Source organism: Impatiens glandulifera, chromosome 5 (assembly GCF_907164915.1).
Source record: "Impatiens glandulifera chromosome 5, dImpGla2.1, whole genome shotgun sequence".
NCBI lineage: Eukaryota > Viridiplantae > Streptophyta > Magnoliopsida > Ericales > Balsaminaceae > Impatiens > Impatiens glandulifera.
Genome location: NC_061866.1, coordinates 2,100,962 through 2,127,673, shown reverse-complemented (window position 1 = coordinate 2,127,673; position 26,712 = coordinate 2,100,962). Strand labels below are relative to the sequence as shown.

Genomic DNA, 26,712 nt, shown 5'->3' with positions numbered 1-26,712 from the left:
AAGCAATATCTGGTCTCGAACAGACTCCTCGGGCTTGGTAATCCACTCTTCGTAGTTATCTAGTATCAATTGATTTTACTAAATCTAAATTTGACACAACCTTATCCATATGCCATACATCAACTACATCCACTTATTTTCTAGTATACATTGATGATATTATTCTTATAGGAAACTCTCAATCCTTTATTAAAAAATAATTCGTCTCGTTTAAACCATTTATTTCCAATAAAAGATTTATGTCAAATACACTATTTTATTGGAATGGAAGTAACACGCGCAAGGATGGCATGTTTCTTTGTCAATCCAAATATGTATATGACATTTTAATTCGTGTTAATATGCTTCAATCTAAATCACTACATAAACTTATCTCTTTTGGTTCTTCTCTCTCTAAATATGATGGAGATCATTTAGAAGATCATTTTCTAATATCGAAACATAGTATGAGTCCTTCAGTATCCCATTATAACTTGTCCAGAGTTAGCTTTCACTGATAATTGAGAACGTTAATACATGTAATCTACGATAACTTCTCATTGGACAACAATAAAAAGCATTCTATGATATCTCAAATACACTCCTCGTCATGAAATCTTTATTTGCTCAATGTCAACATTTACTCTTACCACTTATTTTCATGTTGATTGGGCATGATGTTCGGATGACCACATATCTACAATCGACTATTGAATTTTCTTTGCGATAATCTAATTTCTTGGAACTCTAAGAAATAAAAAAATTGTTCGTTCAATCTGAATATTGTGCTATTGCATATGCAATTGATGCTCTGTGTTGGATTCAATCTTTACTAAGTGAACTTTGTGTCTCGCTATCTTCTCGCTCCAATATTATAGTGCGACAATATTTATACGGCATTTTTATCACTTCGCTAGAGAAAAAGTTTCTCGTAAACATCTACTAATACCAATATTTTTACTAAATGACTTACCTCATAGATTTGCTGTTTTACGTGGCCACCATTTTGCTTTGAATGAGAATGGGAGATAAAAGTAATTAGAAATTGATTTAGAAAATTATCTATTAATTAATTTTGGTGTTATTTAGTGAATTGTTAGTTTTTAACTATTTGTTAGCCTAGAATTTAGTTGATAAATTTTAATTTAATTAATATAAATATTGATACTTAATATTTATATAATCAACTAAATACAATCTAATTTTCCATTCAAACAAATTTCTTAACTCTATCCATCTACCATCTGAAATTAGATTATCATTATTTCAAACTTTAAAATAATAATTTTTACTAAAATAAAAATATTTTGATATTGGGCTATTTGAGAGATTAAAACTCAATTACCTAAAATAGATCTCACTAACCTAAGCATGCTTGATTTGGAAAATGATTGTTTAACAAAATTTAAGTTAATTGAGTTTTTAATTGATTTAATTATTAATATAATATTTTTGTATGTAAAATTAAAATCTAATAAAAATAAAATATATATATTTTAGTATTTTAATTAATAAAAATAAATGATTTATTACCTACCATGTGATAAATAATAAATTTCTAAACTTTTGATTAAAATTTAAGAAAATCACAAAATTTTACATCAAATGGACTCTAAAAGCTAGTTTGATACAAAATTTTTTAATTATTTTTTAATTTTTTTATCGTTCTAAATTTCTAACCATCAAATTAACTAAAATACTTCTACTTTATTCTTATTAAATTTTAATTTTAAATATTAAAAAAATAATAATTAAACCAGTTAAAATTCAAATAACATACTATTTAATCAAACCAAAGAAATTAATTTTTTTTAATTTAATGAAGATAATAAAGTATATTTTAATTTAAAATTAAATTTTAAAAAAATATTTTACTTAAAACTTCTTTTTAAAAATAAACACTAATCAACCATTTTTAAATAATATAATTTAATTTGAACTAACCGAACAAGCCTTCAAGACTGGGTCTCTGTTACTTCCGGAGAAAGCTTCCGGAGACTGAAACATTCAAAGCTGTCGGAATGAAGCGTGGCAGCCACCACCACTCTCCTATAAATAATCACTCCCAATTCCCATATTCTCTGTATATAACTATGGCCATCGAATCACTGCAACTTACCAACAACAACCAATCCAAATCTCCAATCGATTCGCTAAACAAGACTCGTACGTCGGCGTCGGGTTTCCGCGGCGTGAGGAAGCGTCCATGGGGGAGATATGTGGCTGAGATCCGCGATCCATGGAAGAAAACCAGACGCTGGTTAGGAACCTTTGACACCGCAGAGGAGGCAGCCAGAGCCTACGATGAAGCGGCCATTACCTTCCGTGGCCACAAGGCTAAGACTAATTTCAATCATCACATGCTGGAAGACAAGAAGATACCTTTTCTGTTTGATTTGAATTTGCCAGCGCCCTTACTTTAACTAGATTAATTATAATATGATTCTTGTCTATATTTGGAATAGAAATTTCCAAAGCAATAAAATTGATCCCCATTTCAAATAGCTCTTCAACCATTATCATGAATATATATAGTTTTTGACTGATCAGTTGCAGAACATGGAAGAGAGATAGAGATGACTGGAAAATTAAGTGTTCTTAACCACAATGACAGGATGATTGATGATCCTAAAAGACAACAACAAAAGGAAATGCAAATCTTGTTTCATGCGATTCTGTAATAACATTTCTTCTTCATACGTTAACCGATTGGGAAGGTAATCTTGGGTGGTTATGTTCTCCTTCGTACGTTACAATGAGCATAGTCGGTTCTTCCAAACACCTTTCAACATGTTTCCTCGCAGGACATCCTCTCATGCTACTACATTTATAGTATCCCCTACCAAAACAAAAATATCATAATCAGAGGAAAACACAAACCAATTATCTTTATTGATTTTCAAATGGGTTCATTTAAAACTAAAGTTTGTCATGGTTATGATCATAGTTCAGTGGTAGAGAACAAAAACTTATTTTCGGATAATGGGCTTAATTAAGTCTTCACACAAAAATAAAAATTATCTCTATGATTTTGAAGCTAATGATCCATTTTATCCGAATCATGATCCTTAAAGTGTTTTCAAATATTCAAAACTAAAGTTTTGTAAATATAATAATAATAGCAAGCTGATCTGTCTAAAGATTGCATTCTTCCGACTTCAATCAAAGAATTTTATCGGACCTGAGACCTACATGAGAACTGAGAACAACTTACAACTTATAAATTGTAAATACAAGTGAACAAACATGATGAAATTACCTTATTTGGAAAGTAGTAGGATTTATTCAAATATGTAGATTTTGAGACAAAGTAAATGAAAGATGAAATCTTCTTGTATAATTTGAATTTACAATAATTTCCTTGGAAGACTAAGCATACTATTTGGAAAGAAGCCAAATATCTCATTAATTAATTCTTCAATCAAAATTATTTGATAAATTTATATTAGTTTGGATTAAGATTGTAGTGATCGTACCTAGGGTGTGGAGAACCCTTAATGGGTTTCTGCCCATACTTCCTCCATGAATAATCATCAGGAGGGATATCCGCAAGCTTGTTACTAATAGCAGGAACCTTAATTGATCTCTTGATCCTATGTTTCCTGTAAAAATTTAACGTTAAAATCATTTCAGACATAATACAAATAATGATAACAGGGGAAAAATATAGAAAACTGACCTTTTCTTTGAGCAATGGCATCTACTTCCAGTTCCACCACATTTCACACTCCCGTCATCACCCTTTCCAGCTGAGCACTTTCGTTTATGAAGCTGATTCGAATTCTGATCAGAAGATCCAGCCGCACCAATTAGATGGAAAGAATTCCCACCCAAATTCGCAACACTTCCATCAATACTCAACGAAGAGATAAAAGACCTTGTAGATGACATAGTAGGTGTGCAGATAGAGCTATCGAAATTCAGACTCAATCCACCACTATTGCTTCTCTGATATATCATGTCAGTTGCCCGATTCTTAAGCTGTTGATGGATTAGACCGCTGTAGCTTGTTTTCGGAGTGGGACGAGCCAATTCAATCGAGTTCTTCTCAATCTCCAAAGACGGGATCGCAAGTGTTAGAGACGTTTTAACGTTATTAGCAGGGAGAAACTGAATAGACTTCGAATGATCCTCGATACTGAGATTGTTTGGGGATTCCAAAAGAACGTTTTTGGGAAATGCTGATGGAGTTCTTCTAGGTCTTCTCACTCGAGCATGACCTAAACCAGTATTAAGAAGAGATACAACTTTCTTGAACCTAGACACAACTTCACCCGTCTCTGCAGCTAGATTCATCTGATCCTGGTTTTGAGACAACATGCTAAACAGTCTATGGCTACATTCTACAGCAGCCCTGTTGGCTTCTTCAACCATCTCCATTTGTCTCACTTTTTTACACAGTAGAAAAATAGGGGAAACCCTAGTTCTGGGAAACTAAAGCGACCAAAATCAAAATCAAAATCTCCATTGAACAGACTGCGAGCATCTAGTCATAAACCCACAAAGCAGATGTAGAAATCGTAACCACCCACTCACATTTATACAGTAAAAAAGCAGTCTAGCACCGATTTAACCAAATCCAATCCATTCCAAGATATGGGTATTCAAAAAAAACTCAGATACAAACAGATTGAGAGTTAAAAAGAAGCATCGTCGACTGAAAAGAAGTAATCATTCGAAAGAATCGCCTGGGAGAGGTAAGAATACAATAAGTAACAGACCTGGTTAGAAACGGAGAGTCGAAACCCTAGATTGTTTCGATCAAAAGTGCCTGATTGAAAAACGTGAAAGACTCTGAGTTTCTTTCGTTCTCCGCTGGTGATAATCACACACGCCAAAGAGAACAACAGAGAAAGACTGCAAATCCTCTTTGAATATAGTATTAATGGAGAGAGATTAGCGAGAAATTTGGGACGAGGAGAGAGAGAGAGAGAGAGAGAGAGAGACGGTTTTAAGAAAAAGAAAAGAAAAAAAAAAGCCATTGAAGCGAAACTGCCATCTCTGTCGCAGATTTCAACGTGGGACCCATGTTGGACCTTGGTTGTTATAATAATACACTTTTATCTCTTTATTCCTAATTTCCTGTTTCAGCTTTGTCCGAAGATACATTAATTAAAGCAATTTTCATTTCGTCAATCTCAAGCTGGATGAGACTTATTAATTATATATATCAGTTTTCATAAATGTGCTTTATTTACTATATCTAAACTACTAGATTCGCCAAATACCTCGCTAATAAAAAAAAAAGCAATATTAAAATGAATTTGATTTTTATTTAAAACATCTCAAATTAAAAGTAAATATTATAATTATTATGGTCGAGTTAGTTTCAAATATTACAAATCTAATAAACAAATAATTTTAAAAATGGACTCATTTGAATTTTATAATCATAGATTGTGAAGTATAGTAGAACAAGAACTAATGAAATGATATTGAAATAATCTTTAAATATTATGAAGAAAAAAATTGTCTTTAGTGCATGATTGATGAGTTTATGACTAACCATTTATATATATATGGTTAAGAAATGATTTTTATAAGATCGATTTTAATTTTTTTTATTGAATATAAGAAAAACAACTTTAGATTTAATTTTTTTTGCTTAATTTGTTACTAAAAAACGTTTCGCACTCGAGAAATAATCATCGGCACAAGCGGAGAGTAAGAATAACAAACTATACACCAAATACTAAAAAAAAAAATATTATTCTGATTAAAAAAATTAGTAACAACAAAATTTTTATCTATTTAAACAAACACACCTAATAAAATATAAAATTCAGTCAAATTTAAGTAATAAAAAGGAGTGAGATGCATTCCTATCCTCTCAAAAAAAAGTTAATTAATTAATTAAAAATAGGATATGGTGAATATTTATGGTTGAAATTGACCAAATTGCAGCATTCAGTCTCAATTTTAAAAAAACTATGGGTGGAGCAAATAAAAAATATGTTATAGGAGTTTTTTAATTCTTTAAAATATTATAATATTTTTGATATTTAAAATTAAAATTTTATAAAAATAAAATTATTTAATTATTTAATTAATCAATTAAGTGATTTATACTAGAATAGAAATATAATTGAATAGTTAAATTTTTTATAATAAAAAAATCGCATCAAACGAGTTAGTAACGTCTAAGTGCACGCATGCCTTAATGCAAAATGCATATCTTCTGAAAATTTATTTTAAAAAATAAAATGATGAGTAGAAGTTTCTTATGCCCGATGACAATGAGGGCACTTAGTTAAGGTAAAGATGTTTTTTTTTTCTTTAGAATTATGGATTTTTATTAGTGGTGATGTTTTTAAATATTCATGGCATCATGAGAGATTTTGTATTATTTCATTAGTGTTTTATTATTTATATATTTTATTCATTTAAATATAATAATTCCATCCATTTCAACAATGGAGGATCTACATAAATGTGAATGGAAATACAAAGAGAATAAAGTTACACATTAGGTCACTTCATCTTAACCCACTATTCTTATGCTGATGTATGTAAACTTGATTGACATCAGAAATAATGAAAGATTATTTGAGATTTGCTTACAATAAATTATGATTTTTTTTTTTTAAATTTGAAATTTGAAAAAGTAAAATGAGGGTATTTTAGTTTTATAATTAATAAATTAATTGAATTGATGGTTATAATGATAATTAGGAACTTTTAACAGAAGATCAATCAAGCTTTTTTAAGCTTTATCTTTATCTTCATTGAGGAAGATTTGTCTTTCTTTAGATTAAATAATTATTTCTTCATCTCTTTTGACCCACTTTTTTATCACTTTAATTTGTTTACGTTTAGTGTATTTTTAAGAATTCCTATTTGTGCAAAAATTGTGTTATTCTTTTGTTTTTAAAAAAAAAATATTAGGGCTTCTTTATATATTAAATCTCGTATATTGTGAAACTGGACTGGTATGCCAATTTTTAACTGGCAAAAAATAAAAAACAATATGCAAAAAATTGTCATAAAAAAAAATTAAGTAGGAAGATACTAAATTATTGTCTTTTTCATAAGAAATTTTATACTGAATATAAAATTATTATATATTTTACTTTAACAAATTTTAAAAATCTTTATAATAATTATTATAATCTAATAATATTTTTTTTTAAGAATGCCTTTATTTTTTTATTAATTTATTTTTCAAATAGAATAATGAGATTATAGAAATAAAGATGTTAAATTATTTTTTTATCAAATAAATTTTGCTTACAAATATTTTAGTATAAATTTATATCAAAATAAAGCTTTAAAGTGGTCTAATTTATAAGATATAGACCTCAACTTGACTCCTTCCTTTAATATTTTTTTTATAAGTTCTTACAAAATATATATATATATATGAAAAGAGATGAAATAAAATTTGTAACTTTATCTATTCTTAATTTTTTTTTTTAAGTATTTTCTTCTTATATTCATTGTATTTCAAAATATTTAATAAAAACAATTCTATTACAATTTGATTATTTCGTTCAATTTACTTGATTTTATAGTCAATATGACGAGCTATTTCATTCCTCTCTTTTGTATATGACTCGTTCACTTGTGTGAGTTTAGAAAGTCTTTTCCTTCCGGTGAGGAATTTATACAATTTCTCGATGTACATATAATGGTTTGAATCAAAAAATGTCTTTTTTTAACTCTTCGTACCATTCATATGAAGTTGTTAGGATATTGTCTTTTTATGTTAAGACACATGTTTGATTCTCGTGAGGGAGAGGTACTCATTCTCGACGGCTTGAAGTTAGTGTTCATTGTTGAGTGATCGCTCTCTAAGAAGGGAATGGTCAAAAAGGTCGAGATAGATGTTTGTTTCTATTTCACCGGAAGGTTTCTGATTTCGCCATCTAGAGACAGTAGTTTTGCTTCACCCACTTATTATATTCAATTTAGTTAATTAACATTATCTAACTACACTAGATTGTCTTTTAAATAATTACTTATGTTCTTTTTTTTTTTTTTTTTTTTTTTGATAAAAATTGATATTTTTTAAAATAAATTTGATTTTAGAAAAAAAATTTGATAGTTGAGTTTTTGAGTAAAATCTACAAAAACTTATATGGAACAAGCTCTTGTAGTCACCAATAAATTTTTTATAATAGTTTTTTTTTTATATTGAAATTTTATTTTGTTTAAATGGATCATATTAAGATTATAAATGTTTAAAATTTCAATATCAATTAAATTTTATACTCCTTATTTAAAATTATAAAAAATAATTTTATCAAAAGGAAAAAAAAAAAGTGGATTTTAAATTTTTTATACTTTTGATAGATTGATTAATTTTCTTTTTCCAAGTTGTGATTTTGATCAGTTTCAACTTTCAATGGTGCAACTTTCAAAAGTGTTGATTGAGGCCACCACCGTCTGATCTCACAACTCACAAGAAAAGTAAGGAGCCGTTGCATTGTATTTTTTCTCTTGAAAGGATCACTACTTATTCTTCTTCTTTTTTTTACTTTTTTTATTCACAAAAAAAAAAAAAAAATTATTTAAACATTTTTTCAGTTTTTTAATACTTTATAAATGGTTTTATATCAAAACTTTTTTCAGGTCAATCAAATATAATATCATACAAAAGAAATTCACTTTTTTCTAATAATATTAAAATTACTCATTCTTATATATGAAAATAAGGCAGATAAATTCTCTCTTCTAGCCTAGCGACAATAATAACCCTAAGATACTGTGTTTAAGCTCGTTAGACAACAAATTTTACGCATGGTTAAGTGTATTTGCGGTTATATATACTTACTAATAAATAAATTATTATTGTCACGTTATTATTTTAAGTATATAATATTTTTTTTATTTAATAAAAGTTCAAGTAAAAATATAGAAACAATAAACAACTAATAATTTTTTCTTTAATAAAAAAAATTTATTTTTTTCTTTCTAAATAATTTAATTATTTTTAAAATACTGTAAAATTTTAACAGTAGCTTATTCAATGTAGGATTATATAGTGAAAATTTAAAAAGTATATATTTTAAAGTTTATTAATATATAAAGATAATTTTTTTAATAATTTTTCTTGACTTAAAGTCATTTAATTTAAAATACAAAAAGGAAAACAAACATCAGTTTTCAAGGCAAAATATACCATTTGTCTTGATTAAAAAAAACAAAAAAAAATCAAATACAAAGAGAAATAATCAAGAAAATCCAAGGATAAACAAAAGTTAATCTAAGTTAGAGTGCCTTGAAGAGAGTCACACTAGTGACTTCACCAAAATGAATGTTCTAATTTTGGTTAAGAATTCAATTTTGTTCATTTGTAAGAATCTGCCTCCACGTACAAGCAAGAGAGTTTTTGTCCATGAAAATATCATTCCAAGTTTAATCCATCGTCCTACGAACTCGGGTAAAAATTTTTGCATTCCTTTCAACCCAAAGGTGGTAGATAATGGCACCGAATAAGCATCTGAAAATATTAGCATATAATTTTGTTCACCTAGAATTAGCAATAGCAAATTCTTGATATCCTGTCACTTATTCGAGAAATTTAGAAAATAACAATCTCCACCATCACGTATATCGCACCATTAAAAGATTATGAGTCACAAATTAATCTTCACTGTTCGAGTCATTCACGAGATAAGTTATTATACCTCACTTCCACTCAAAAACCCTAAGAAGATAAAATCATAGAGTTTATAACACCAAGTAAATTTGGGTAACCACGATATTTTAACGACGAGAGACACTCAATAACTCTTCCCAATCTTTGTTCATACTTGTTGACATATGCATAAACAAGAATTAAAAATTATTTATTATGTCAAAATAATCTTTACCGGGTTTGCCACAAACTGAGTGCCTTATTTTTCAAGTCCAACAATTGACTGAAACTAAAACACCGAATAGACTCAAGAAGAACTTCCGTCGTCTATTTTTTTTTCAAAACTAGATATCTATTGAAAAACAAAGGACACCAAAACGAAATTTCATCGTCTACTTCCTCAAAATAAGATATCGATCAAAAGAGAGAAGACCCAAGAAGAACTTTTATTGAATACTTCATAACAAATAAATTAGGTTATCTCGACATCTCTTTTCTTAAACTCAATATCTAACAAAATATTTATCACTTATCTTGGTTTAAACATTGCATACTCAACCAACTTGAACCTCATATTTCTCCTTGAACAAATTAACTTGCAATTTGCTAGTTTTTTGAATCAAAAAACGAATAGCAATTCAACAATATCCTTTCAAGATTCACTATCTCTCTTCAATTGTCTTCATCAATGCTTCAAATGATCATCTATAGTTTCTCCGAAAGAAATCGTGAATATCCTTCCATTTGAATTGATCGAACCTCTCATCTAGCCTTTTTCATGACTAAGATTCTCATTTAAGGTCTCAATCCTCTCCTCGATAAAATGATAAATCAATCATCTCATTTATTTAAACTATAATCCACAATGCATAAACAATTAAGATAGAACAAAAGAAGTAACAAAATCATCACCTTTGAATAAACCGAGTCTCCTATCTAGTCTTTTTTTTATGACTAGGAATATTATTCAAGGTTTTATTTATCTTCACACATTAGAAGATCATGAAATGATTTATTCTTAGTTCGTTTGAGAGTTGCTTTGAAGATGGCTCCACATCAACTTATAAGTGTATTTCACTAGTCTTCCTCTTCCTAGTTTTTCATTAATATTGTGTATTAGCTAGAGTTGTGTCAATCCTTAATCACCCGCCAACTCGATGCAATCTTGCAATTTGGCCTGAAGGATTGCTCTAACAACATGTCGACACGGTAAACACTTTTTTGATAAAAACTTTTCATACTCGATCATGTTTTTGTCAAGTGTAAAGCACATAATCTCACCATAATCTTCATCTTGATTAGCTCTTGCAATATATTTCTTCAATAACCATTTTCCAAAGAAAATCTCTCTAAACTCATTTTAGCTAAAAATTTCTTCAAGTCAAAGTTCTCAACATTGTGAGTTTTTTTTTCTACTTTTGACTATATCTAAGAGTATATCAATAAGAGCTTCAAATAATGTCACTCATGTATGCCAATACAACAATCGATTATAAAAAACCGCAAACTAATTTTCTATAAGCATGAAATAATATCGTTTGTTCTCTATATTCTCTAGCCAAATCATGCATAGAAAGAATCTAACAAATCATGATAAAATTAGTGTATCCTCAACTCATACCTTAGAAATTATCATTCTTGGTAGAACCTTTGAGGCATCAACACCCACTTAACAATTTTGCACCAACACTTACTAGAGATTGCCAAACAAAACTACTCACAAGTTTTAATGCAAATCCAAATTTAGACCTTATACACATATATCAAAAATCACACTCATGCAAACAAACCTTAAAGCCACGCGCTTTAATTAGAAAATCATTTACATGTTTGCATCAACTGTCTTCCATAATCTGCAACATCGAATAAGCACTCCACCTTTTTTCAACTCCAATTTTCAATCTCTATATTAACGAATATCAAATCTCTTAACGATAAATCACAAATTTCAATCTTTGAGAAATTCAAGTCAAACAAGCCTCAATACAAATCCAAGATCAAAGCAAATGAAGTTTTAAAAACTTGATTAAAATCAAACAAGGCTTTACTTGTGAAAATTGGAATCAAATAGGCCTTAAACCTATTTTATGAAATCAAACGAGATTTAAAAAAAAAAATCTTAGTTGAAAATATCTTAGTTAAAAAAATCTTAGTTGTCGACCGATTCAAATATTATTGGCTCATTCTCTCTCTATATTATATTATATTATAATATATATATTATTCATTTTTGATATTTTAATAGAGCATATGTCTCAAACTAAAATATGTCAAAATAATATACATCATCTTTTTCATTCTAGTGTCTGCCTACACGACGACTTTTCGTCACCTACACCCATTGACGACTTTTCGTCACCTACACCCATTGACGCATTCGAGAAAAACACGATGACTTTTCGTCACCTACACCCATTGACGCATTCGAGAAAAACAAAATACTCATTGTCTTATTCTCTCTTCTTCTTAAGACATCATCACCAAAAACTAAAAAATATTTTAACGATCTTTTGACATCTCCTTAACAACTAAAGATTTCAACTCAAATCTTCACAACGGCTAATTATTCTACAACCAATATTGTTTTCTCAAACAACCAACAATTTTCAACAAAAACACAAATTTGTAACAATTTATTCAATAATTTTTAGGGTTTCTGTCATATCTTCATAAATAGATTGTGTTAAATATTCTCAAAATATGATTTGATACCACTTGTTGAGATAAGAATCTAATCTAAACACACGATAAAATAATATATATAAAAATAAAATGGGGTAAAGAATAATAAAAAACACAAGATATAACGAGGTTCGACCAACAAATGCCTAAATCCTCAAGGAGTCGTTCATTCTACATATTTTTCATGGAATAATAGTCCAAGTAACCATATGTTATAATGTCTCTATTATAGAAGTACATCAAAACCAAAAAGATTATATTACTCCTAAGCCCAATAAAGACTAAAAGTCCATTACAATGTATAAACTTTAATAAAATATGAGCTCAAACTCAACAATCTCTTCCTTAAGTGAATACCGCACTTATTGAGATGTGATGAATAAATTACAAATTCAATAATCTCCACATTAACGAATTTCTCGTTCCTTAAAAAATACACGAATCGTACCCATAAAAAACATCACACGTCAACCTTATCAATATTAGAATGACTAATTTTTATTTCAAGAATTCTCATCACTCGTATTGTTTTCTTTCGCAACCATTTTGATTTCATGTCTCTAGATTATTCAAATCATTATATTCATTAATATGATATTTTTTTATTAATTTTTAATTAATAAATTGAGTCATAGATAAAAAAAAATATATTAAATGATGTTGGAATATATTAAGATTTAAAAAAAATCAAAATCAAGGACTTAGACTTACCCTTAATTTTTTTTATGTTCTTCAATCGAATAATATTTATTTATTTCCGTTCAATATAATCTACTATCTTCTTACACATCATTGTTAAAAAGTTCTTCGATCATATCTAGTGTCATGTAAAACCATGCACTAATCACGATTCTTTTAATAAATACTCATTTAGTTCATATAAAGCATCGAACAAATCTATGGAATGCACCTATCAACTTGAGAATTTATAAAAATTATAATTATGTCCCTAATAAAAAATAAGATGGTGGTTAATTATGCTCTTGGACATCCCAATCAAAAATAGGATACTTATAAACGGTCATAAATTTGTAGCTAGTCACTTTTTATTCTCCTTGAAAACAGAGTAAAGATAAATTATGTCCAAATGACAGAGAATAAGATTAAAGTTTGCTCGTATTTTCATAAAGCACATCAAAACAAACTTTTTACATCGAGCAAAAGAAAAAGGAAAAGTTGGGTGCCCGGCTGCCCGTTCTTTTAAAAACACTTTGGCATATCCTTTTGCCTTTGTTATACCAAACAGACCCTAGGGTTTTGATTAAATGAAAATAGTGTCCATAGTGGGATGTCGTGACACGTGGAGACAATCCATTGGTTAATTAAGGATGAGGAAACGATTCTTCTATCCATGTTGTGTGGTGAACTTACGACATATTGTAATTGTTCTTGTGTTTTTCTAGATTCTCTCTTTTATTATTATGTACAACAAATATCAAATAAAACACTACTTTCTTCAATCTTAATCTATTGGGTTCAATAATGGCTTCCTTCGCCGGCGCTTCATCTGTTACTGCAACAGCTCTTCTGCAGAAGAGATCGCCATCTCTTCAACCTTCCGCAATATTGGGTACTTTTCAAATAATTAATATTTCTCTGTTTTTGTTATGAGTTTTGATAGATGACCCTTATTTTTAAAAATTTAACTAAGATCATCCATTTTTCATTTCAAAATTAAATATATTGATAAAGGATGTAGATTGGAAATTGGGTTAATTTGTAGGATTGAAAATTGGGTTTTTTTTTCTAGTTCTGAATACGACTAATACCCGCATGTTAAACTTATAGTCCGTAAACACAATTAACCAATTAATCAAGGCAAATGTAACTCGTCGGTCCACGGGCTAGAACCGAGGACTCGGGCTGGGATAAAAATTTTTTTAGAAAATTGGGTTCATTTGTAGGATTTGAAAATTGGGTTAATTTGTAGGATTTGAAAATTGGGTTAATTTGTATAGGATTGCCGGCAATGTCAAAGATAAGTAAGGTTGGGAAAGTGAGGTGTTCGATAGATCAAGAGAAGGGAGAGGAGGAAATTAAGGGTTTAACCACGATGGGAAAAGGGGCGGCTTTGATGGCGGCAGCAAGTGCGGCGGCGTTGTCTAGCCCAGCCATGGCTCTGGTGGACGAGAGGATGAGCACCGAGGGGATTGGTCTTCCATTTGGTCTGAGTAACAATTTACTAGGTTGGATACTTTTGGGGGTGTTTGGTTTGATCTGGGCACTGTATACTGTTTACTCAGGAACCATTGATGATGATGAGGAATCTGGATTGTCTCTCTAGATTCATGTTTTATAATTTGTAACTATTATTAATGCTACTATTATTATGTAATGAATGGCACTCGATCCTCCATAATCAATTGTGTATGTGTGCTCTTCTTGGTTAATAATTTTCTAGTTTTTTTTTTTTTTAATTCTTCTCTCTAGGAAGAGTGAAATTAAAAATATGTTGATTGGTGAGAAAAAAGGAACTTAAAGATTGACAAATCTAAACTTAAACTTACTTTTAGATTATGAATGGATCATGATTAGATTTGAAGTTTATGGAGTATAACTTAGATTGGTAATGCAGGAGTTATTAATGTAGTTTGAGAAGTTTGATTGCTAACATGATAAATCTATATTTTTAGGTTAACACAATAATTACTGGATTTTTTTTTATGATTGTAGTGGTGGTCTTTTATTGAGTTAATGAGAAGTTTGGATTTAGGTAGGGTAACATGATAAATCTTGATTTTTAGGTTAATTCAATAATTAATTTTTATTTAATTATATTGATGAAATATATCGATTTTTAGGTGATTGATAAGTAAAGGATATTATATATATATATATATATATATATATATATATATATATATATTTATTAATTTTAGAAAGTTAATACAGTTTGAAGTGTAAAAATATCTATTTTATATTATAAACTCTGAGAAATTTGATCTTTTATACTAGAGAAAAGTTAGTTGTTTTATTTTTGTATGTATGCTTGGTTTCTTTTTTCATTATATTTTCTTTATTAGATTGAAGTACTTATTTATTTTCTTTTGATCAACAAATATTATAATTTTATCTGAACACTCATATATTATGTCCAAAAGAGAATAAAGATTATTAATGTAGGATACATAATTCATGTTATTCTTAAATATGAAGTTATCATCAGTTTGTTTAATTCCCCAAATTGCATATCCTTTAGGGCAATGGTGGATCTATGCTAGTCCACCAAAAAAAAAAAAAAAGATAAAAATATGATATAACTCTAATTATTTAAAATTAAAATATCAAACTTTCATACATATTAATAATTTAAAACATGATATTTCAAAATTAAAATATGAAATAATCATAACTATTGAAAATTCTAAAATATAATAATCTAAAACATTAAATCACCGTTACTAATCAAAATTCTAAAACATAAAATTCAAAACTTAAAGTACAAAATTATAAAAATTATTTGAACATTCAATATATTAATTTTTTTAACTCATGTTCTTCAATCATATCACACATACAACTACGTGCATTCAATAATATGATATCTGCATTCAATAATATGAAATGTTTAATCTTAAAAATAATTAATATAAAAAATAAATATTAAAACAAATAACTAAAATTTAACTTACTTTAAGAGGTAGATACCGGTAACAAAATTTCTTGATATGTCTTCTTCTTTTGAAAAAATGAAAAATTAATTAAATAAGTAATAAAAGAATATATAAGCATAAATATATATTAACTATTTTTATCCGTAAATAATTATATATTATAATATACTAATTATTATATCATAATATTTATTTTTATTATATATAATATATTTACTTTTTTTTATCTCTTTTCAATATAAAATATAAAGTATAATATACTTTTATTATAAATAAAATATTCACCATTTTTTATTTTTTTATACTAAACTAATTATTATATCTTAATATTATTTTTATTATATATAATATATTAACTCTTTTTTATCTCTTTCAATATTATATATAATATACTTTTATTATATATAATTTATTATTTTTTTTTTATTTTCTGTCTTTTTTTTTATAACCAGTTTTTTTTTTTATTTTTTATAAAAAATAAGTGTTATTCTATATATTCATCCTTATGGATAGAATAATCGAAGTCTAAGTTTATCCTAAATACATGGAAAAAACTAATACATGAAAGAAAAAAAAGATATATAAGCATAAATTTCTTTTAATAAAAAATCAAAGTTAAATAAAAAGCAAAAACAATAGTTATCGAAAATAAATTTAATTACCTCTTCCCTCTTCTGAATGAGAAAATGAATAGATGAAGAGTGAAAAATATGTGAAGACTAAAAAATAAGAGATTAAGAGCTAAAGAAATGGTGAAGAATGAATGAAGAAAGATTAAGAGTGAAAGAACGGTGAAGAGTGAGAGAAAGAAATGGTGAAGATGGAAGAGAAAATGAAGGAATAATGAAAGAATAAGAGATTAGATGAAAAGGATTAGAAGGAAGAATGAAAGAAGTGAAGAGTGAGAGAAAGAAATGGTGAAGATGGAAGAGAAAATGAAGGAAGAATGAAAGAAGAGTTGATTAGAAGAAGAAAATTAAAAGGAAAAATGAAAAAGAGACTATTAGATGAAAAAGATTAGGATAGATGAGAATGAAAGATTAACGATTAGATAAGAAGATTAGGTTAGATGAAGAGTCGTAGATAATAAATATGTTAGAAATTAGGGTTTTACTTATAGATTGTGGGCCTTTATGGGTTTTTAAGAGAAATAGATGAAAAAAAAATATATTATTTGAGTTTTAATATTAAATAAAAAATATTATATATTATATACTTGCTCGAAAAAGCTCGACTCGAATTTTAAACGAGCCGGCTCGAGCTCGGCTCGAGCTCGGTCAAAGTCAAGCTCATGCCGAGCTTTGACCGAGCGGCTCACGAGTGGCTCATGAGTAGCTTGACTCATTTGCAGCCCTAGTATAAATGATATAAATGATAGTTGTTTAAACCTAACGACAAAAATAATATAAAACACAAGTGTTCACTTTGTCACCAAACACATATACACAACAACGAGATTAACTATTTAAGAGCAATAATAAAAACATAAACAAAAAATGCTTATCAACGAAGAAACATAAAATATAACATTAAAAAAACCTAAAAATCTCAAAAGGTGATCAAGAAAAGCTCGAAGATCCTTAAAAGATCAATGAGTTCACCGATCGTTTCCACCGATTTTCTAGAAAAAATCTTTAATATCGTCATAATAATAATATTGTGCAATAATAAATGCATTGTTCGACCGCGATCACTAAACGTCTTACGGTTTTTTCGGATCAAATAGTTCATAAAAAGTAATCGAGATACAGGTCATCAACTCAATTTAACCTAACTTGCAACTTCTATCCAAACCTCCGCACTTAATATCAATCTTACTAATTTTGTAGATATTATTTTATATTTTGTTATATCTAATTAAAGAATATACAAATTAATTAAATCAAGGTCCGGAATAAACGAGAAACTAAATGATTATTAATTAGTTTTAATAAACTCGATTTTGACAGTCCTTTTTTCGCATTTCTGCAATCCATAGTGAGATAAGCGAAATTTGAGAAGAAGGATAAAAGAGCTTCCAGGTTCCTTTCCGTCTGCGGCGCCGGCGGGCAGAACAGAACGGCAAGGGTTCACAAGAGAAGCTAAGCTTACAGTAATGGCGACCTCTGTAACTGCGCCGAAGCTGTCTATCTTCTCTTCTTCCTCGACCTTCCACAACCTTCGCAACAAGCTACCGGTGGTGGTGTCTCTCTCCTCTCCTTTTCTCCCTCTTAATTCTTTTCCTCAGCTTCTATCTCCTCGCCGTCCTTATTCCTCTCATCCTCGTCTTTTCTCCGTACGAGCTGAGCTAGACAACGGAACAGAGTCTCGTAAATACGACTTTGATCTCTTCACTATCGGCGCAGGAAGCGGCGGCGTCAGAGCTGCTCGTTTCGCCTCTAATTTCGGCGCTTCAGTTGCCGTTTGCGAACTTCCATTCTCCAACATATCTTCGGATACTACTGGAGGAGTAGGTGGAACGTAAGTCCTTTCAATTTCATATGTTATACAATCAGTCTAAAAATTAATTGTTGATAGAAAACATTGATTGGATCATTGTTATTAGCATATTTGCACTGCAATTAAGTATAGTTTTGAAGCAATTGGAATAACTGGCTTGATTCTCTTATGTTCTTCTATATTATTATGCTTGCAAGTTGCTAGAAATCCGAATTGGTTGTTTAAGTCTAAGGTGAAAGATTTTCGGTGTATTAAATGAAGGTGTGTTCTTCGTGGATGTGTTCCCAAGAAATTACTAGTGTATGCATCCAAGTATTCACATGAGTTTGAAGAGAGTGGTGGTTTTGGATGGAAATATGGAGCAGAACCCGAGCATGACTGGAGCACCTTGATGGCTAATAAGGATGCTGAGCTTAATCGCCTTACAGGCATCTACAAAAATATTTTGAATAATGCTGGAGTCACCTTATTAGAAGGTCGAGGAAAGGTCAGATACTGTTGCAAAACTTATGATCTGATTTGGCTTAAGCTTAAGTTTATACCTAATGCACTTTGTTCTGTCTCCATATAGATTGTGGATCCACACACTGTTGATGTGGATGGGAAGCTTTACACTGCAAAGCACATATTAATTGCAGTTGGAGGACGCCCTAGTATCCCTGATATTCCTGGCAGCGAATATGCTATAGATTCTGATAAGGCTCTTGATTTACCGTCAAGACCAAAGAAAATTGCAATAATTGGAGGAGGCTACATTGCGCTCGAGTTTGCTGGCATCTTCAATGGTTTGAAAAGTGAAGTCCATGCATTCATAAGGCAAAAGAAGGTTTTGAGAGGATTCGATGAAGAGGTGATTACGAACTCTCTTAAGGACTGTAGGACTTCTGTTTGATGTTTATCAGCATAAATGTACATACGGTTAAAGGTTAATGCTTTAACTACTGCAGATTAGAGATTTTGTTACAGAGCAAATGGCAATTAAAGGGATTGAATTCCATCCAGAAGAGACACCTCAGGCTATCCAGAAATTGGCTGATGGCTCTTTGTCATTAAAGACCAATAAAGGAACAATTGAAGGTTTCTCTCATGTCATGTTTGCAACGGGCCGTAGACCCAACACTAAGGTTTCTCTCATGTCTTCCGGCATTTGTGTTCTTCCACTATCTTAGTGTGCTATTTGATAAAATTGAAAATTAAGTTATGCATACTTAATTTTGAGTGACAAATGAGTTAAGTATATGAAGAGTAAATGCTGGAAACCAAATGAAAATATCTAAATTTTATAGACTTAGATAGGTAAGTTGATTTTATACCACGTGGAACTAATGTAGGGCAAATACTTTAAAACCTATTTTATGATGCAAGTTGATTAATTTTTAGGGTTCAAGTTGTATTTTATATGTTCTTTATAGATTACCGAGTTAAGTGATTCATAGTTTATCAAATTATGCCAGATTTTATAACTTAATTTTTTAGCTTAATTTAAGCTGAATCTAAGTAATTAAAGTGTTTAAGTATTAAATACTTAATTCAAATAAGCACTTAATCATTTAGATTAAGTAGTTAGTTGTGTTATCTTACAAGGCCTTAGACTTTTGCAAGATCCCTTAAGTGCAGAGAGCCGTGCAAAAGTTCATGGGAAGTTTTTCTTTCTGGCGGAAAACATTTCTCATTTGCCTATATGTGTACTTAATTATTGAGATGGAAACGTAGCATTTAGAGATGTGGATTTTATTCAGTTTTTTAGTTTTTTCTCTCTATCACACCACTATCATTTTAACAATAAAATCACTCATTTCATTAACGAAAATACCCTTACTTTAATTTTATTAAATTTTAAATACAAAAGGAAATTTTAGTAATTAAACCAATTGAAAACCCAAATAACCTACTTTTTTTATCGAACAAGGTTTTTTGGACAAAATCCCAAAAAACCAAGATCAAACAAGCTCTTAGTCCGCACCTCTAAATTATATATTTATATGTGTTGAATTGCAGAATTTAGGCCTTGAAGCTGTAGGAGTAAAAATGAGCAAGAATGGAGCAATAGAGGTACTTATTATCTAAGCCTTCTGCTGCTCAACCATTGTCTATGGCAACTTTAACTCATTATTTGTCTATCAGGTTGATGAATACTCCTGTACCTCAGTACCATCAATTTGGGCTGTTGGAGATGTTACAGATAGATTGAATTTGACACCAGTTGCTTTGATGGAGGGTGGGGCGCTAGCAAAGACCATTTTTGCCAATGAACCGACAAAACCTGATTACAGGTGTTTCTTTTGTTTGTATTAATTGATTAATAATACCTTGATAGAATAAAATTGAATAGGCTTTAATATGATCAATGATTGATTTGGAGTTTCTTGATTATTTATGTAGAATATAAGGCCTTGTTTGATCTAGGGTTATTTGAATAACCAACCTTTGCGCTAGATAAGTTATTTGAGTAAAAAGACATTAGGGGTATAAATCTACAAAAAAAATCTTTTAAATAGTGAGTATCTTTGATATTTTGGTTGATAATTCGAATGATGTGATTGAGGAGTAATTATCTTTTTCCGAAATACAATATATTGTTAGATGGATGGTGGATTAATTTTCCCAAATAACCCATATCAAGCAAGGTCTAAATACATAGATCGATGATATATATCTAGAAGCATAGCAGTTATGTCTTCTAGAATAGTGACGGTTATTTTGTTAATTGTAGAAGTTGTTTTCTCTTGTTTTGTTTAAAACCGATAAAGAAGATTAGGCTTGTAATATTTTTTACCCAATCAATCTCAATAGCATTATTATTTGCAATATTTTCCTTCAAATTTTCACAATTTATACACATTGTATAGGGCTGTGCCATCTGCTGTCTTTTCCCAGCCACCCATTGGACAAGTTGGCATTTCAGAGGAACAGGTGTCCTCTCGACTATCCGAATATTTACAAACATCATATTGATTTTGGTTTTTAATGGTTCGTTGAAATTAATAGGCTGTGAAAGAATATGGTGACGTTGATATCTTCACCTCCAATTTCAGACCATTAAAGGCTACTCTTTCTGGACTTCCAGATAGAGTTTTCATGAAACTTATTGTGTGTGCCAAGACCAACAAGGTTCTGGGATTACAAATGTGCGGAGATGATTCAGCCGAAATTGTGCAGGTTTTGTACTTACTAACTTTGTTATTTGTATACTTTTCTAGAATTTTTGTGTTATGAATTGAGTTTTTCTTTCTTATCCAGGGATTTGCAGTGGCTATAAAAGCTGGATTGACGAAAGCAGATTTTGATGATACGGTTGGTGTCCATCCTACAACAGCTGAGGAACTGGTGACTATGAGAACTCCAACTAGAAAGATCCGGAGTAGCTCTTCACCTTAGGTTTGCCCTTCCACTTTGACCTTCTTTATTTTCTAAAGACAAAAGTTCAATTTCATTTAAAAAGTCGTTTAATCAAATGACAAAGCAAAGAAAAGTAGAATTACTGAAAGATAAAGCAAGAATCATATTGCTCGTAGGTAGACAAAAGCAGGTTTCTCTTACGAAAACTCCCTGAGGGGCTCACCAGAACAAACCGGGTTAAAAGTAACTCCAACTCACGGTAAATATTAATGGCTGAAGATTGATCTTTATTCTTTTCACAGAAAAAAAAAAGAGAAAAGAGAAGGGTAAGGTTAAAGCTGCTGCATAACCGTATCTACTTTGAGGCGAGGTAATTTATATTATTTGCGTACCGAATTTTGTTATGATTATTTTTCTTTCTTTCAGTTGCGAGTTTGATAGGATAATTATTTTTTGAGGAAACTATTATATATTTCATTATGTGGAGTTTGAAAGTAAATTTGTATTTATAATATAAGATCAAAATGACCTATTTAATGTTGGAAATACACAAATGGTAACTGGCTCACTTTATCTTTGCTAGGTTGTCTTTGTCCAGATCATGAATTATTACTGTGAGGACTGTTAATCGAAGACAGAAATGAATATTTTGATAATTTAAATTAAAAGTTCTTATACATTTCTGGTATGAAAATAAATATAATTAATATAGATATAAAGAGTATAATTACAAATGTAGACAAAAATATTAATTCAATTAGAAATTGATAATCACAATAAATGCCTAATGGAGTATAGGAGGAAAGTGTTGGGAAATGCACAACAACGGTAAACAACAAAATGCGGAATTTAACCTCCGTTTGACAACACTTTCTCAAACCGTTTAAACCTGCGAGGAAGTTAACAAATAGGCATGCACAAATGCAATTAACACAGTCCTAAAATAGTGAGTAACACACCAAAATAAGCAACACAAAATTTTAGCGTGGAAAACCCTCAATGGGTCAAAAATCACGGGACACCTAGTGCCGTTTAAAATTCACTACCACCGGCAAGAGAGCAATACAAAGTCTTCTCTAGACAATTTAGAGACATGCAAATTCATCATACCCTTAGAAACATGTACATCAAGGAATATGGAAACAATCAAAAAATAAGAAAGAAAGAATATCACCGAAATAACTGCTACTGTTCCGGCAACGAAATCCCGATCTCTGGACCTCAGAATCCGATCTCAATCGTCCAGAATGTTGGCCCAGAAGTTGTGAAGCTGCTGTCCAAAAATTATGACGATCCAACGGTGTAAACTCTGACGATCATCAAAACACTAAGACTGGTTCGGAATAAACAGTACTTCCGAAATTTAAGTTTTTCTCTTTTTTCTTGCTTTTTCTCTCTCTTTTTTTCTTGCTAAAATTTGTTAAAAAACTCTTCTTTTATCTTACTCTCAAATAAGTGTATACAAAAGGTCCAAGATGGGCCTATTTGTTGGGCTTTTCCTCATGGGTTAAGGAAAACAAAAAACCCAACAAATCTCCCTTTTTTCCTAACTATGAGGATGAGTTCGCCATTCCGGCGATCGAACAACACACCTTCAACTTTTCCCTTGCCAATGTCTTTGTCAACATATCGGAACCATTATCATCGGTTTGAACTTTATCAAATTCAAACAACCCATCTTCAAGAGATTCTCTAATCCAATGATACCGCACATCAATATGTTTCGTTCTCTTATGAAACATGAAATTCTTAGCAAGATATATTGCACTTTGATCATCACAAAGAACCACGTAGCGTTGTTGTTTTCACCACAATAGTTTTTTGCAAGCTTCCGTTGATGCCATATACTCAGCCTCTGTTGTCAATAAGGTCACACACTTTTGCAATCTTAATTGCCATGAAACAACTCTCCCTGCAAATGTCATCAAATATCTAGAAGTAGATTTCATATTATACTTATTTTCTCAGCCATATCAGAATTTGTGTATCTCATAAGCACCGACTTTTCATTTTCAAATGTGACTCAATTTGGAAGTACCGCGCAAATATCTGAGAATTCATTTAACTGTTTTCTACTAGGATTTGATAGAAACTGACTAACAACACTAACTGCATGAGCTAAATCCGGCCTTGTACACACTATAACATACATCAAGCTACCAACCGCTGAGGCATATGGAACCTTATCCATATCTTCAATGTCCTCCTTTGAAATATGATAATCTTTATCTGTTAGCTTAAAATTAAGTTGGTAGTAAGAGGAGAACTAACCACTTTAGTTTTGTCTATGTTGAACCTACAAACCACCTTTTCAATGTATTGCTTTTGTGACATGTGCAACTTCTTGACAGCTCTATCTCGAGTGATCCGTACTCCAAGAATTTGTTTCGCTGGTCCCAAGTCTTTCAACTTAGCAATTCTTTCTGCATTCTTGCCAACGATAAGCATGTTATCAACATAAAACAATAAAATGATGAAATCATCATCACCAAACCTCTGGAAGAAAACACTATGATCTGAAGTAGCATTGCTCCCCCATAACAGACTCAAACTTCTTATACCACTGTTTCGGTTGCTTCAGCCCATATAGACTTTTCTGAAGTCTACACACACAGTCTTTTTTACCTTTCACCTGAAACCCTTCAGGCTGCTCCATATAGATTCCCTTATCCAATTCACTATGAATGAAAGCAGTCTTGACATCCATTTGCTCAAACTCAAGATCAAGATTAGACGCTAAACCAAGAACCACCCGAATAGAACCCATCTTCACGATCGGAGAGAAAATCTCATCGAAATCAATACCCTTTTTTGGCTGAATCTTTTGACCACCAATCTAACTTTGTATCTGGGTTGTGAGGTAAACTCATCGGTCTCCACCTTATAAATCAACTTGTTCTTCAATGCTCTCTTGTCTTTAATCAACTTCACCAACTCATAAGTATTGTTCTTATATAAGGAATCCATCTCATCTTGCATAGTTTCAGCTCATTTTTTCTTGTGCTCATCTTCTATAACTTCTGCATAACACTCGGGCTCCCCCTCATCATTGAGAAGAACATACTCATTTAACTGGTAACTCTGGATGAACAACTTCATCTACATTTTGCTCTTAAGCATCAACATCATCAGCACTATGATTATCAATAGGAACATCATCTTCAACATGTGTGCTCCAAATCAATAAGATCATCACTATGTTGAGGAATTGTCTCTATCTTCTCAACATCCTTCAAAATCTGATCTTCAATAAACACATCCCGGCTTCGAACAATCTTCTTCTGAACTGGATCATAAAGCCTGTACATAAACTCATCCTCGCCATAGCCGAAGAATGCACAAAGCTTAGACTTCATATCAAGTTTTGACCTTTCATCTTTGGGAATATGCACAAATGCCTTGTATCCAAAGACTCGCAAGTGACTGTAAGAAACATCTTTGCCACTCCAAATCCTGTTAGGAACATCAAACTACAAAGGAACATAAGGGGTTAGATTAATAACATGTATCGCCGTGTTCAACGCTTCACCCTAAAAGGAACGCGGCAACCCTGCATGTGAAAGCAAACATTTGACTCTCTCAACCAATGTTTTGTTCATCGGCTCTACTAAGCCATTCAACTGCGGTGTCTTTGGAGGAGTCTTTTGATGCCGAATACCATGCTCTATACAGTAAGCATCAATTGGCCCAATGTATTCGCCTTCATTGTCTGTCCGAATACACTTGAGCTTTTTTCCAGTCCCTCTCTCAACTGAGACATGGAACTGTTTAAACACATCTAAAACTTGATCTTTAGACTTCAAAGTATAAAACCACACATTCCGAGAGTGATCATCAATGAATTTGACAAAATATGAGCAACCTCCAAGTGTTTTTGTCTTCATAGGACCACAAACATCGGAATGAACAAGATCAAGTATGTTCTCTCTTCTGTAGGGAGGATGGCTCTTAAAGGAAACTCTATTTTGTTTACCTACAAGACAATGAAAACACCTCTTCAATTGGACATCATTTACACATGATAACATTTCATTCTTTGACAACAAAGTCATGTCTTTTTCACTCATATGGCTAAGTCTCTTATGCCATATCTCAATCATGTCAGCATTCTCCACAGCATTAATAATGCTCTTGGAGATCTTCGATTGTGCCACATACAACTTTGAGCACATTTACCTCTTACCATGATCAAAAAACCACGAGTGAGTTTCCACAAACCATTACCAAAGTAGTTGTTGTATCTATCATCATTAAGTAAACCTGTAGAAATCAAATTTAATCTCATATTCAGGACATGTTTTACATTTTGTAAAATCAACTCCATCCCAGTATCAAATTTCAAACAAAATTCTCCAATACCAACAATCTTTAATAACCCACTATTACCCATCTTGACATCCCCAAAATCACCTAAAGTGTAAGATGAATAAAAATCTCTTTGTGATGTAACATGACCCGAAATTCCACTGTCAATAACCCAACTCGCCTCATTATGTGCAAAGTTCACCAAATTATCATCAACAAACCAAGAAATCATTAGTGATAGTATTCATTTCAACCTTGTCTCCGCCATCATCATCTTTCCTTTGATTGTTGTAGTTTTTTCTTCTTGTTTTTTTTCTTTGCATGTTTGCAGAACTTTTGTGTGTGCCCCTTTTTACCACAATGGTAACATTTAACATTAGCATACTTCCATTTACCGGAGTTGCTAGTACCACACTGATTTCCTTTGTTACCACCCGGACTTCTACTCTGACTTCTCCCCCGTCTTTCAAAGACCAAGACATCTGATTGTAAAGTGGAACCTTGTGACTTTTTTCTCATCTCTTCATTCATAACACTGCCCTTAGCCAATTCCATGGTGATAATACCATCTGGTGCAGAGTTGGACAAAGATGCCCTAAAAGTCTCCCAAGAATCCGGTAATGTACCAAGTAGCCATAGATCTTGAATCTCATCATCAAACTTGATACCTATTCCTGAAAGCTGATTCACAATGCCCTGAAATGCATTTAAGTGATCTGTAACAGGAGTGCCATCTCTGGACTGTAACTTGATCAATTGCTTAATCAAGAACAA

General features: G+C 30.8%; 4 protein-coding genes across 5 annotated transcripts; 3 read left to right on the top strand and 1 right to left on the bottom strand.

Annotated features, from left to right (window-relative positions):
• Nucleotides 1-2,072: 2,072 nt before the first annotated feature.
• LOC124937813 (ethylene-responsive transcription factor 4-like) lies at nucleotides 2,073-2,402 on the top strand. Its single transcript, XM_047478143.1, has one exon. It carries the CDS (start codon nucleotides 2,073-2,075, stop codon nucleotides 2,400-2,402), a length of 330 nt encoding a protein of 109 aa, XP_047334099.1.
• Nucleotides 2,403-2,464: 62 nt separating this feature from the next.
• Nucleotides 2,465-4,904, bottom strand: LOC124940075 (probable WRKY transcription factor 21). The gene is made up of 3 exons (XM_047480554.1): nucleotides 3,659-4,904; nucleotides 3,456-3,581; nucleotides 2,465-2,818 (listed from the first exon to the last, which is right to left on the bottom strand). Exons 1-3 carry the CDS (start codon nucleotides 4,357-4,359, stop codon nucleotides 2,674-2,676), a joined length of 972 nt encoding a protein of 323 aa, XP_047336510.1. The 5' UTR covers nucleotides 4,360-4,904; the 3' UTR covers nucleotides 2,465-2,673.
• An 8,744-nt stretch (nucleotides 4,905-13,648) lies between these two features.
• Nucleotides 13,649-14,631, top strand: LOC124937438 (photosystem II reaction center W protein, chloroplastic-like). The gene is made up of 2 exons (XM_047477703.1): nucleotides 13,649-13,811; nucleotides 14,200-14,631. The coding sequence occupies exons 1-2, from the start codon at nucleotides 13,724-13,726 to the stop codon at nucleotides 14,523-14,525; spliced, it is 414 nt and encodes a 137-aa protein (XP_047333659.1). The 5' UTR covers nucleotides 13,649-13,723; the 3' UTR covers nucleotides 14,526-14,631.
• Nucleotides 14,632-17,814: 3,183 nt separating this feature from the next.
• On the top strand, nucleotides 17,815-22,210 carry LOC124938522 (glutathione reductase, chloroplastic-like). Of its 2 annotated transcripts, none has more exons than XM_047478972.1 (10): nucleotides 17,815-18,315; nucleotides 18,556-18,781; nucleotides 18,866-19,144; nucleotides 19,242-19,418; nucleotides 20,293-20,346; nucleotides 20,419-20,567; nucleotides 21,144-21,207; nucleotides 21,283-21,453; nucleotides 21,535-21,672; nucleotides 21,937-22,210. In XM_047478972.1, exons 1-9 carry the CDS (start codon nucleotides 17,951-17,953, stop codon nucleotides 21,670-21,672), a joined length of 1,623 nt encoding a protein of 540 aa, XP_047334928.1. In that variant the 5' UTR covers nucleotides 17,815-17,950; the 3' UTR covers nucleotides 21,937-22,210. The 2 variants fall into 2 exon arrangements, with proteins under 2 accessions (XP_047334928.1, XP_047334929.1); XM_047478973.1 differs by lacking the exon at nucleotides 21,937-22,210 and adding an exon at nucleotides 21,810-21,876.
• Nucleotides 22,211-26,712: the final 4,502 nt, after the last annotated feature.